Source organism: Mus pahari, chromosome 1 (genome assembly GCF_900095145.1).
Source record: "Mus pahari chromosome 1, PAHARI_EIJ_v1.1, whole genome shotgun sequence".
NCBI classification, from domain to species: domain Eukaryota; kingdom Metazoa; phylum Chordata; class Mammalia; order Rodentia; family Muridae; genus Mus; species Mus pahari.
Genome location: NC_034590.1, coordinates 53,121,018 through 53,134,752, shown reverse-complemented (window position 1 = coordinate 53,134,752; position 13,735 = coordinate 53,121,018). Strand labels below are relative to the sequence as shown.

The 13,735-nt window shown below is 45.3% G+C and overlaps 1 protein-coding gene across 1 annotated transcript in view; it reads right to left on the bottom strand.

Annotated features, from left to right (window-relative positions):
* Nucleotides 1-1,132: 1,132 nt before the first annotated feature.
* Nucleotides 1,133-13,735, bottom strand: part of Whamm (WASP homolog associated with actin, golgi membranes and microtubules) — a 33,668-nt gene continuing 21,065 nt past the window's right edge. Inside the window, exons 6-10 of the mRNA XM_021210384.2 lie at nucleotides 7,503-7,690; nucleotides 6,407-6,493; nucleotides 6,170-6,265; nucleotides 3,992-4,469; nucleotides 1,133-2,063 (exon numbers count right to left, since the gene is read on the bottom strand). Coding sequence (XP_021066043.1) covers nucleotides 1,771-2,063; nucleotides 3,992-4,469; nucleotides 6,170-6,265; nucleotides 6,407-6,493; nucleotides 7,503-7,690 — 1,142 coding nt within the window. The 3' untranslated portion in view covers nucleotides 1,133-1,770. The remainder of the gene's footprint in view (nucleotides 2,064-3,991; nucleotides 4,470-6,169; nucleotides 6,266-6,406; nucleotides 6,494-7,502; nucleotides 7,691-13,735) is intronic.

Genomic DNA, 13,735 nt, shown 5'->3' with positions numbered 1-13,735 from the left:
AAAGGGGCTTATGGGAGGTTACCTGTATGGTCTGGATGGAGGATGCTGCCAGTGTGCATGGTCACCCGAGGACCTGACTCCATATTCCCAGTCTAACCAGCTGGGTAGGAAGCACGGCCCCACTAGCCTATTCACTTATCTTTGAACTGGGTCTTGCCTGTCCTAGGCTTGCCTAGGGCTTATGGCATAGCCGGGGATGGTGTAGAACTCTGGACCCTTACAGTGCTACAATTATAGGTATGCACCATTAAGCCTGGCTGTATGCCATGCTAGGAATTCAGGGCTTCATGTGTGTTAGGCAAGCACTCTACCAACTAAGCAATTCCAGTCACTTAAGCTTCAGAGCAAGACTATGTGGGACAGAGGCAAGCAGTATGGGTTCTGGGTTCAAACCTGCAGTGGAGCAGGGCGCTGCCCAGGGGTCAGGATCAGGCAGCAGGGCTGGCCCTCACCTTAAGTATCAAGCAGCAGTGCTTTGGAAACTACTGGGAGTTCAGGCTTCAGGGGGCACCCTGTGCCCTCCACGGTCCTGAATTCCAGAGGTCAGAGGATGGATTACTTGAAGGCTTGGCTAAAGGGCAGGTAAGGGAAATGAGGAAGAGAAGGTTCTAGAAGTTTGCAGTACTAAAACACCAACAGATCAGGAACTCTGGGAGAACGTTTGTGACAAGTGTCACTTTTTGAAAGCTTCTCAAAGCCTTTCGCAAAAGCAAGCTGAGAGTTAACCCAAACCTGATGTAGCTTCCTGGCACCTTGTGATACTGAAATTGTAATACAGAATGGGAGCAAGAAACCAACTGAAAGATGAGCAGTGCCCTGTGCAACTGTGATTCGGATGTGTTTTCAAAAACCAAATTCAGTCCAGAGGAGCAGGAGGCCTGAGGTGACCGAGTGCAGCCCTGAACCTGTGAGAGAGCAGGTGCAGAGGCAGTGTGAGCCATTGCCTGCTCCCCACTCCAGATGTCAGAGCCAGGCTGGCAAAGAGGGGCCTTCAGCAGTGTGAGCCTGGGGCTTCCTGGCAGGTGGCAGGCCCAAGCGCAGCTGCTGCAAGCCTCAGACCTCTCCGTCATGCCAGGTTGGTACTGGCCAGATGGAATGCAAAAGAAATGGAGGCTCTCTGGAAAGGAGAACCGTGGGTTCATTTAGTTTGGTAGGGATCCAGGATTGAGGACTAGGGTGAGTGGTTAAAGGAACGGAGGTGGGGGCAGTGCACGGTGACCAGGCTGCTGCGTAGCAGTCCCTCTCCATTCCTGACTTAGATCAGTTCCTGAGGTGACCCATGTCATTAGTGCCCCAACACTTGCTCAACTGGAATCCTGGGACATTTCAACTCCCCCCAGGCAGGAAGAGCTTTGCTTTCAGTGGGTCAGAGACCATTTCCTCATAACAGACGCACTATAAATATTGTTTATTATGAGTTTCTGTGTTCAATACACAAAATAAAATTTAAATATTTAAGGTAATTCTGGTATATATACAATTTATTCCGATTATTGCTAAAATCATGTTCACATTCAAGCTTGAAGTCTGAGGAACCAGTGTTCATACTCATGGAAGCATGCTGTCTAATGTGTACCTCAGGTCTGTCCCTGCAGGGTCAGACAGTGACCCTGGAGTGGACAAAGTCCTGTGCCCATGTCCAGCCTACCCAGCAGTAGGTGTTGTGTGGCAGTCAGTGCACCTACACTGTCCTCCCCATGTTGCAGCTTCTCAGGGCCTCGCTGACCTAGGGTTGTGGGCCTGCCTGCCTCTGTCAGCTGGAGAGCCAGACTAGTGATCCCACTCAACGGGGCTCTGCTCATCATTGTCGTCCTCTGAGTCAGCAGACACTTTCTTGATTCTCTCCAGGGCTTCTCTGATGCTCCTCTCCAGGTCGCTGGCGCTCTTCTTGCTGGGATCCACACCTGGGCCCATGTGGACTTTTTTCAGCCGAACCCCCTGTCTGATGGCAGCCAGAACTTGTTCATTGACTGAGGTGCGGGGAGGGGGCAAGGTGGGCGTTTCTACTTTCCGGAGAGAGGCCCTGCCCTGCCGGAGAGAGGCCAGCACTTCATCCATAGAGCCTGAAATTAGAGAGCAAGTATGAGGCAGATCTGGGCTTCCAGAAAACACACCAGTTCATGCAGTGATCTAGCAAACATGGATGCTGCAGTGAAGTCCTGACAGTGCACAGATCAGCTCTCAGCACACACTCCCCATTTCAGTCAGGACAACTAGACAGCTGAGGGTTTAATCCTACTTACCGCCTACTTCTTCAAACCCACTGTAAGTTACAGACCACAGCCATACCCATTTTCTGCTCACAGGATTTAAGACACCCTAAAGAGTTAAGGAAGCCTGTGCTGGAACAATCTGACCCACAGGGCAAGACTAAGTCTAAATTCTATCTCCTCCGTTTTCTTTCCCACTAAGAAATATCTTGAACATTCATCCCACATTCCTCTACTTCAGTCTTGGCGATTAGTCAGTGATGCCTCACTTGTGAGCTCAGCTGAGCAGGTTTCTATACACAGGAAGGCTTAAAGTCATCCACTTTATCTGCGTCTCAGTGAGGCACCAGCACATTTCCTGCAGTGTCTAATGCCACCCACCTTACCTGAGGTGCCTAAGGGCTCTATTTTTGAAGGTGTGAAATACTGTCAAAACACAAATTAGCTCAGGGTTCCAAGACACTGGGGAGAAGCTATTTTTTCAAAAACTCTGGCACCCTGAGACCATGATGGGGGTGAAACCTTTCCTCACCTGCCAGACACAGGGGCATGAATAAAGCTACTAACTTTGACATCTGCCAGGTGAGCATTTAGGATTAACATTCATTTCTAGCTAGGGACTGAAGAACTGGCTATGGCTAACAATGTGTATTCCGTTCTGGACTGGAGAGCTCACCTAATCCCCTTGGAGAACTGATCAGGCAAACCCCACAATCCAGAGTTCTTTTTTTTTTTTTTTGGTTTTTTGAGACAGGGTTTCTCTGTATAGCCCTGGCTGTCCTGGAACTCACTTTGTAGACCAGCCTGGCCTCGAACTCAGAAATCTACCTGCCTCTGTCTCCCAAGTGCTGGGATTAAAGGCATGTGCCACCACGCCTGGCTCACAATCCAGAGTTCTAATTCACACTTTCTTACTCTCCAGTATCACAGAGCCCCCAAAACTGTGTGTGTATCCAAGCTACGCTGAGTACACTCCACACCAAGACCTGCCCATATCCAAACTCTGATCTGGGCAGACAAAAGACCACTCGTCATTCACACCCTACAGATGGACTGCTTGCCACCTGAGCCTGTAGGAATTTTCCTTCACACCTTGTTCTGGATACACTGAAGCCCCCCAAACTCAGAATAAGCAGAGGGCTCAATGAACCCAAACCAGCCTGGAGCTGTTCCACGGGCTTCACATCAGCCCTAGCCCTGTAACTGGGATCTAGGTGGAGCACTCAGCAACTTGCCAGGGTTTATCCAAGACAATCCTCTCCAAAGCAGTAGGCATTGAGTCTTGGCAGGTTCAAGATAGTTTCCCCCAAAAGTCAATGTCTAAAGCCATAATTGGAATTATGCATGAGAACTGTGGCCCTTGCTAAACAAATACATGAGTGTATTCAGAGTGAAAACAAAAGGTGGCCGGCCCACTTCTCTGATATCCTCGATTAACTTCAACACTCAGTTCTGAGAATGCCTGGGAGGTGACAGCACCAGTCACAGCTGTGCTGAGAAACACTGGGAGAACTCTCATCCATGCTGAAGTCCAGGGAAGCGGGTCTTTACCAGCTTCAGGGTTGTACCACATGGTCAGCAAATGCAGAGACGTGGTTTCAGGCTGACTTAGCATTTTTCAAACTCAGTCTTGCCTATACTAATTGCAATAGGAGATTACTAACGAGACAACAAATGGGGGCATACTCTGAGACTGGGAAATTCTGAAGATTCTAAACTGAAACTGAGATTTCTTCAACAGCTTAAGAACCCAGAGAGTGAGCAGAACTGCAGTGGATTACCTGGACGCTGGAAACCCTCCTGGCAATCACATGGTCTCCCAGCAGACAAGTCACACGCTTGGGGGAGTGGCTGTTCCTCTATTGCCAAAGTCCTGAGCCCTAAATTCTGATGAGTGGTACCTTGAAAAGAGGACAGAGCAGGGAGAGGAGGAGGCGGGGGAGGGGGAGGGGGTGGAGGAAGAAGAGGAGGGGGCGGTGGCTGTGGTGATAGTGACAGATCTTCACTGTATAGGGAGAGTGTCTGACCACTAACAGGATCAAAAACCTGGACAGGGATACTGCCACAGGGGTCTCGATGCTCAGCAGGTTTCACATTGGCTTCAGGTAAGGGAGCAGCACTTCCGGTTTTGCTGGAGGCAGGATGAGCTGTCTTGTGATGAGTCTTTGAGAACCTCTTCTGAGAGTGCCCACCTGACAGGCTGGACACCATGGACTCTGAACAAGTAGTTTTCAGTGCGGACTGATGAGCTGGGCACTTCTAAGGATGAAAAGCTAGTGAGAGATTGGCCACAATGCAGGCTGTCAGTTGGTACAACTCTGCCAACAAATCTATAAACCAGCACTGCTCTGAGCACGGCGTGCTCACCCACGGGCACCTCCCGGCCACCCACGGAGGCCCATGCTCCTGAGCCTGCTTCACAACTGCAAGGCCCACTCACTGCCCAGGGAGCAGCAGAGTGCTGCCCTGAGCACCTTGGAACCGAGTGAAGCACTGTCTTTAAAAAACAAAAACTCAGCCGGGCGTGGTGGCACAAGCCTTTAATCCCAGCACTCGGGAAGCAGAGGCAGGTGAATTTCTTAGTTCGAGGCCAGCCTGGTCTACAGAGTGAGCTCCAGGACAGCCAGGGCTATACAGAGAAACCCTGTCTCAAAAAAAACAAAAAAAAACAAAACAAAACAAAAAACAAAGCAAAAGCCCACATTTATATTTGATTTGGGGGGGGGGGGACTAGTCTAAACCTGCCAAAGCTCAGAGCCTACTGCTTTGACCAAGTGGCCATACAGTAGTTCCTGTGTAACAAATGAAGATGAAAGGGGACGCTTAGATGAAAATGTTCATCGTAACGTATTGGAGAGAGGGCAAGAGAAACCATCATCCCAGCAGGGCACTGTGGTTGTACTTACAGGCCAATGTCCTCCTCGGTGACATTTTAGAGATTACAAAGAAAAAGGAAGCTAGGTGGGCCACTCCGAGTACCTGTGCAAAGAGCCCTCTCCAACCCCCAGGACGCACATGGAAAGCCAGGTTGGTGGCAGGTGCCTGTGACCCCAGAACTGGGGAAGAGCCAAACCCAGTTCTAGCTGATGAGCCCTTGTCTCAAAAAAACAAGTCGGAAAGCTTCTGAAGGACACCCGAGGCTGTCCTCTGCCCCCCAGACATGTGCTTAAACACACACATGAAAAATCAAAGTAAAGAGAAGCCAGCTACCAACAGCAGCTAAGTGCCATGCAGAAAGGAGAGCAGGAATCCAACCAAGTAGGTTTCAATGTCGTCAATAGCAGTGTGGTGGCACACACTCAGACAGCAGCTGTAACCAGGCATGGTGGCACACACTCAGACAGCAGTTGAGGCTGACCCAGGAGGACTGAGTCCTGGGCTGCCCATTTTGAATGAGCAAGGCTGCCATGTGCTCACATCTGAATGCTTTGTCCCCCGTTAAGGGGCTGTTTAGGAAGGGTTAGGTGTGGTCTTATTGGAGGAAGTACATCACTGGGGGTGGGCTTTGAGGTTTCAAAAAGCCCCAGTCAGACTCAGTCTCATCTCTCTGGCTGCTGTTTGTGGATCAAATGTAAGCACTCAGCTCCTGCTCAGTGCTATGCCTGCCTGCCGCCGCCATGCTCCCGCACGGTAATAATGAACTAACCCCAAAACTGTACGCAAGCCCCACAAATGCTTTCTTTTATAAGTAGCCTTGGTCGTGGTATCTCTTCCCAGCAACGGAATGGTTTAACTACTGGGCCGCATCTCCAGACCCTGCCTCAGTCACAGAAGAGGCAGCAGCAGTGCTTCATATTGTAGCTTTTAAAGTGTGATGTTCCCAACTGATGCTCCCCAGCAATACTAGCATTTTTAAAACTCTGTGCTATGTGTTCATAATCTGTTACACTCTTTCTAGGGTGGGTGAGCCTCATGTATCTCCCCAGATAAATGTGGTGAGTGATAGCTCTAGAACTTACCTCCTTATATGCTCTTAGCCGCTCAAGGGTTTTCTGGCGTTCATGGTCTATCCATTCTTTTTTCTTTTGTTCCTCTTCTTTTATTTTGTCTCTCTTCTATATGTAAACAAACACATCCTTCCACTTATGTATGTATTCACAAGGAAAGGAGACCCACCCTCACCTGTCCCAGCTGTGTAGTTTCCACAAGCTAGCCCACTGTCACACTACAACTACGAATTGTCCTCAGGTGCTCACCATTTGAATACTGTGGTGCCGGTGAAGGTGTCTCAGACTTTGTTTGGCCTGCTGCAGTCTGAGCTGATGATTTTCTCGGCAGTGATCCTGGTGGGAGAATTTCAGTCACATACATGGGCTATTAGTAAGACACGGGCTGGAGTAGAGTTGGAAGCATTGCACTGTGGCTAATATGTAAGGTGGTCAGTTCCAGTGAGGGCCAACGAGAAGTTCTCCTCCACAGTCTTTTGACAAGGGCCATTTGTTCCCAATGGAGTGTGTTGAGATGAAATATCTCGACCTTCTTTTTTATTACACTTAGTTATGTTGGTGGGGGAGCACGCACACGTGCCACAGCACGCAGGGGGAGGTCAGAGGACAACCTGCTGAAGTCAGTTGTCTCCTTCTATCACACGGGTCCTGGGGCCGGAACTCAGGTCAGCAGCTGGTACCTTTACACTGCAGCCATCTCAGGGCATCTCAAGCCATTCTAAGGTGATTGTGTAAACCCATGTCTTTATATTATAAATACTAATTATATTTCCAAACACATCTACAAAACCATAGGCCACCTAGAAACAGTTGGGAAGATTGTTAAACACTGTACTTCTCTATGCTAACCACTCACTATAATGCTTCATATTTGGGGACGGGAGGACGCAGTAAGAATGCTAACATTCAAAAGCCCTTCTTGTTTATTTTTATCTATTAAGTATGTGTGGGCACACTTCTCTATGAAGGGTCTGTGGGCACACTCTCTATGAAGAGTCTGTGGTCACACTTCTCTATGAACAGTCTGTGGGCACACTTCTCTATGAAGAGTCTGTGGGCACACTTCTCTATGAAGAGTCTGTGGGCACACTTCTCTATTAAGCATGTGTGGTCTGAGGAAGACTTCTCCCATCATGGCTTTGGAGACTAAAATGAGGCTATCAGGCTTGCACCACGTGCACTTTATGTGATGAAAAATCTCATGGCCCCTACTCTTTAGCATTTTAATAAAACATTTAGCTCTAGCCATTGAGATCATAAAGAACATTAATCACTATGTGAGGAACCCCCTTAACCTTGTATTAAAAATGAAAGGCGAGGCAAAAGGAGGCGGCTCGCTTGGTACCTTTCTGTTCCTGAGGAGGGCTCTCCTGGAGCAGATGCGGCCCCGCTGAGCCTCCAGCCGCTGGCACTGCTGGTTGAGAGCTCTCAGCTCTCTGTTGTCACCAAGGTGTAGTTCCAGGTCAGGAGCTAGACTCTTTAGCTCCTCAGGACTCTCACACGGGTCGTAGTAGATCACTTCAGCCTGCTTCTCTAGAGAGAGTCATGATTTTCTTAGGCATGTTTACTTAAAGAAATAATTCAAAAACTGCCTTTAAATGTAAAGAAAAGCTGCTAATTACACCATGTAGGGGAAAATAATATTTACATACACACATTTATTACATAGCTGCACAAAGTAACAATGTTTCTCTCAAAACATGTTCCATGTGCTAGAAACAGCATTTTAATGGCCACATAGTATTCACTAGCTCAGACATTCTCAGAATGCCCCAGTGATCTGTTCTGTCTGATTCACGGTGTGTGTGTGTGTGTGTGTGTGTGTGTGTGTGTGTGTGTGTGTGTGTGAGAGAGAGAGAGAGAGAGAGAGAGAGAGAGAGAGAAGGGTTCTTTACATCTACTACCTAATGCCCCAACACAGCACACTGTCTCACCAATCTTTACTCTTGATTACATATTGATTTTCAAAAACACATGCTTGTAACAATCCCAAACCCTGCAAAAGCACTCAGAATAAGTTTTCTATCTCTTTCTCAAACCTGAGTCTCAAAGGAAAACATCCTTCCAGATTAATTTTTAAAAATAAAAGTTTCCCCTACATGTATAAAGTGTTCACAACTGAAAAGAGCTACAAAGGCTTTGTAAACCAGGATTAAACCAAATGCTGAGGCCCTGCATGAGAGTCATGAACTGGAGGGGCTTGGGAAAGAGACAGACGGGTGGAGAGACCTACCATGATCTTGGGTGAGAAGGCTCAAAATTGTAAGACGACAATTGTCCCCCAGTAATCTCTAATTACACAATCCCAATCAAAATTCCAGGGAGTTTTTGTTTGTTTAAAAGCTGCCAAAGTGATTCTAAAGTTCATCTGGAAGAATAAAGAGGTGAGCAAGTCAGAGAACATGGAAGCAGGTATCGGGAGAGCAGGGGCTAGCATGGGTGTTACGGCTGTGAAGCCCTGTGGAGCCCAGACCAGGAGACCTCACAGATGAGTACAAGAGGACCCTCAACCCACACCACTGGTGCTGGCTCTGAGTCTGAGAAGCAGCAGGAGAAAATTTTTTTTAAATCAGTGATTGAGACCAATTTGAGAAGAAAAGTTTTAATTTTACCATAAGTATGGCCAACAATTGAATAAAATCTTTAATGTGGAAAATATTCTAAAAATAGAAGATACATATGGCACGATTTTTTTCCTCAGCTGCAGAATCTAGATACAATATAGCAGGTGTGGTGGTGCATTTTAAGGTCTGCCCCCTCCCACCAACATAGCTGTAGCCATTTTGTTCTATAAAACGCCTGCCAGTCATTGACACAGAAAAATAGCTTGTCTCAGAGCAGGGTCAGCTGAACACATCCCCTGTTACGTCCTGTGTCAAGTCTGTTCATCTTACGAAAGTTCACAAAGTTTTACATGACCCATCAAGTTCCAGGTCAACGTGAACTGTCATGTCTAAAATGACTTGAGTCAGAGATGACCACTGGGCGACACTTCCTGCACCAGCATATGAACTCATTATGTGTTTGTGGGGTTTCTCCTTTACAAGCCTGCTCTGAAAACAGACTGGTACCACAATTCGGCACATGAGTCCTTTCTGGGGTCCTGAACACAGCCTTGGGGTATGCATTCAATAAACTACTCTTGCTTAACTGAGATCAGTGTTCGTACGGTTTGGGTGGCAATTCCTGAGTTTTAGCATTTGGTGGATTGGCCAGGACTCCCACCCTCAAGCACCCCTCAGTTACTGACAGTAAGCGCCCCCACACCAGCTGGGCCCTCCATAGGGAGGTAAGTTTTTTTTTGTTTTGTTTTTGTTTTTTCTTTTAACCTGCACAATTATTTTTCTTTGGTTTTGTTGATGGTACCTTTTGGAAAGACTCAAGAGTGTACAACCTGGACACGGTGTTTCCCTGGGCCTGAGGACAGGGACATTCAGACTCCTCTTGCTAAGGGTTGGAGTATAATCCCCCTTTGCACTTGGAGTTGGTCAGGACTCTGGCCCCAGAGCCCGCACAGCGCTGTATCTGTCTTTGAAACTCGATTTTGTTTGTTTTCTGTCTTCCACCTCAGCTTTGGTTTTTTGTTTTTTGTTTTTCTTCCTCTCTTCTGTCTTTAACTCATTCACTATCAGACATCTGAGTTCCTTTGGGGAGACATCTGGGCCCCCATCCCCCAACTCTATTGATTGTCCTTGGCATGTTGCTCTGTCCATGTCTGACAGTTTATGTCGGTAGTTTTGTTTTGTTGCCTGATTGTTGCTCTTTGTTTCATATTCATAGGAAAAAATAATTAAAACTTCATCTGCTGGCCATTTACCTTTTGACTTAATTTAACTCATTTCAAGGATTCTTAGAAAAGGAAAAAAGGCGGGCATGGTGGCGCACGCCTTTAATCCCAGCACTCAGGAGGCAGACTGCCTGGTCTACAGAGTGAGTTCCAGGACAGCCAGGGCTACACAGAGAAACCCTGTCTCAAAAAAAAAAAAAAGAAAAGAAAAGAAAAGAAAAGAAAAGAAAAGAAAAGAAAAGAAAAGAAAAGAAAAGAAAAGAAAAAAAGAACAACCTGAATTGGGACAACAAAAACTGTTATCAAAACCAGTGGAGCTGGGCGTGGTGGCGCACGCCTTTAATCCCAGCACTCCGGAGGCAGAGGCAGGCAGATTTCTGAGTTCCAGGCCAGCCTGGTCTTCAGAGTGAGTTCCAGGACAGCCAGGACTATACAGAGAAACCCTGTCTTGAAAAACCACACACACGGGCTGGTGAGATGGCTCAGTGGGTAAGAGTACCCGACTATTCTTCCAAAGGTCTGGAGTTCAAATCCCAGCAACCACATGGTGGCTCACAACCATCTGTAACAAGATCTGACTCCCTCTTCTGGAGTCTGTAGACAGCTATAGTGTACTTACATATAATAAATAAATAAATCTTTAAAAAAAAAAAAAAAAGAAAAGAAAAACCACACACACAAAAAAGAAAACACCTGTGGCTGCCTTTGAGGCCCTGCGCCTGCAGCAGGGAGCCCAGCATTGCAGGAGAAGCCCCAGCAGTGGCTGCTTGGTCGGTATGAGCAGCTCTTAGAGGGGCCAGCAACTTCTCTGCCTCTCTGGTCAGGAAGCTGATGTTCAGTCCTACAAATCTGTGTCCATGAGAACTGGATTCAGCAGGTGGCAAAGTGCTCCCCTGAAATTACATCTAAAGAAAGTAAGAACATTTTGGTCTGTCTATTCTAAATGTATATGGGTATACGGCCACCCCATCTTTATTTCTGACTGGTCTTAAATGTAATGTTTTACATGTCTTAGTTATAAAATATTTGTTTATAATTTATGATGTATGGTTAAAAATCTGTAACATTGGTAACAAAAAGTTGGATTAAAAACAAGTACCCCAGGGTCCAAGCCATTGTGTGCAACAACACAGGGCACGAGCCAATTCAGGGCAACAGATCTCTAAAGATACTTTTAAATTGGGGTAATATTTTTATGCAATTCCTGTCCTAAAATATCAGACTTATAAAAGACAGGATTTAAAACATGTTTCTTTAATGAGGTGATAAAGCTGTGCCTTCATGTATTGTATAGAAGAACTTTTCTTTTTTCTTTTTTTTTTTTTTTTTTTTTACTTTTAATGTTGAACTAGATTTTTTTTTGGTAGTGGAATGGATTTATTTATTTTTATTAGATATTTACTTCATTTACATTTCAAATGCTATCCCCAAAGCCCCCTATACCCTCCCCCCACCTACTCCCACTTCCTGGCCCTGGCATTCCCCTGTACTGGGGCATATGATTAGAAGAACTTTTCTTACTGGCAGCGAAATGGATTTAGTATTGACTTTAGAGATACTAGAATGTTCAAATTTAAAAAGATTGATTTTATCTTCTAAAAGTTATGGTTATGCTTTATGACATCACTCTTAAAAGGCATACTTTATTTTTAATATTAGAAAAACATTGTTCAAAACTTATTTAAGCCGGGCGTGGTGGCGCACGCCTTTAATCCCAGCACTCGGGAGGCAGAGGCAGGTGGATTTCTGAGTTCGAGGCCAGCCTGGTCTACAGAGTGAGTTCCAGGATAACCAGGGCTACACAGAGAAACCCTGTCTCGAAAAAAACCAAAAAAAGAAAAAGAAAAAAATTATTTAAATATATAAGCTATGGAACATTTTGAATTATATTGATTATAATGTCTTTATTAGTATATGATAGCTGCAATGAAGAAAGACATTTTAACAAATGATGATGGAAACTATGATGAGTTTAGAAAATGCAGTGGACAACAGCTATCAATTGATGGACCCATGGAGGGGACAACCATGATGACACCAGGCAGCCCCTATCCCAGCGTCTATAGATCTGATGATGGGAACAATGGAGATCATAACATAGGCTGTTCATTTAAAAAAAATAGCTCATGAGTAATGCAACATGATGTCAATTAGCTACACATTCCCAAGGGTTTTTTTTTTTAATCTGTTACAGCTTTGCCTTTTTCTCTGCATTACATCAAATACATTGCTCTGCAAATTATGGTAATAATACCAGGACTAAAAATTAAGAAATTTATTAATTAAAAAATTTTTTTAGAGGTTTACAATATTAAAAAGGTTAAGAATCACCGGCTTTTGAAGTCCTGGCAGCCCAACAAGTGGGACAGATAACAAGTCCCTTCAGTCAAGGTCAAAAAGGTTCCTAGTTTATGTTTATGGGTTAAAATTTTTATTTTAATACTAGAAGTTCAATTCAAAACTATCATTTATAAGGCTCAAACCTAACAGGGATAGTAACCTTGAAGATGATCAAATCCTTTAATATGTTCAGAAGTATACTTAAAGTCGTGCTAAGTACTAATGCAGTTAATTATAAGATTAAAGCTTTAGTCTCCTGTTTATATTTGCAGTGTATAGTTTGGAGCATATAACTAAAAACAACGGTTGTTAACTCAGATATGCTAGGTAGAGACTAGCCCTCAAACCTGTCAAATCTGCTGAATATGACATTTAATGTGTTTAAACTTACCGTGACAGAGACTCCCAAATCCTAACAGTGACCCTCCAAGCTCTCCAAGAAGATATGGGCACAATGACAAAGGGCACCACTGGGATTGTGGTAGAAAACCACTGGACATAACTATCCTAAAGCCTCAGCCACTGCCAGGGCACCGTCTGAACTGAGGACATACAGAGGACAACTGGAGAACTGACTTTCCTTTCACACGCAGCTTTAGACAAGGTGCTGCCAATCTCTCCCGTGTTCCTCCACCACAGGAAAAAGCCTCTTTGTCTTCTGGGCCTGATGGCCAAAGAATGCCCTTGGTGTCATAGACACACAAGAGCCTGGGGTAACTGTCTAGGTAATAAAATATGGACTAGTCTCTGTCATTTTAATCAATACATAGGCCATCACGTTACAATTTATCCTTTTTCCAGCCTGATCACACTGATGGCTATTGTAACTTGACAGCTAGAGAATAACAGGCAACTAGCTCCTTACCTTAAGGCAGTCCACCACTGTGTTAGTTCATTAGTCAATTCATTCGCTAATAAAAAACTACTAAAAGCTTTTTATTAAAATGAGCAAACTTGCTCACAGGCCTCATATTAAATGATTGCTCTCAATGATCAACTGCCTGGGGGGCTGGAGAGATGGCTCAGCGGGTAAGAGCACTCTTCTGAAGGGCCCGAGTTCAAATCCCAGCAACCACAGGGTGGGTCACAACCACTCATAATGAGATCTGACGCCTCTTCTGGCACATCTGAAGACAGTTATAGTATACTTATGTATAATAATAAATAAACCTTTGGGCCGGAGCAAGCAGGGGCAGAGTGAGCGGGACCGACCAGAGCAAGTGGGGTTGATCAGAGCGAGCAGAGGTCCTAAAAATTCAATTCCCAACAACCACATGAAGGTTCACAACCATCTGTACAGCTACAGTGTACTCAGATACATAAAATAAATAATAAATCTTAAAAAAAAAAATTGGTCCTGGGGGCCCCTTACATAAGCGAGAACAACGTTGAGAAGCTTTTGTGAGTCAAGGTCTCAATATGTAAAAAATAAATCAATAAATATATCAACT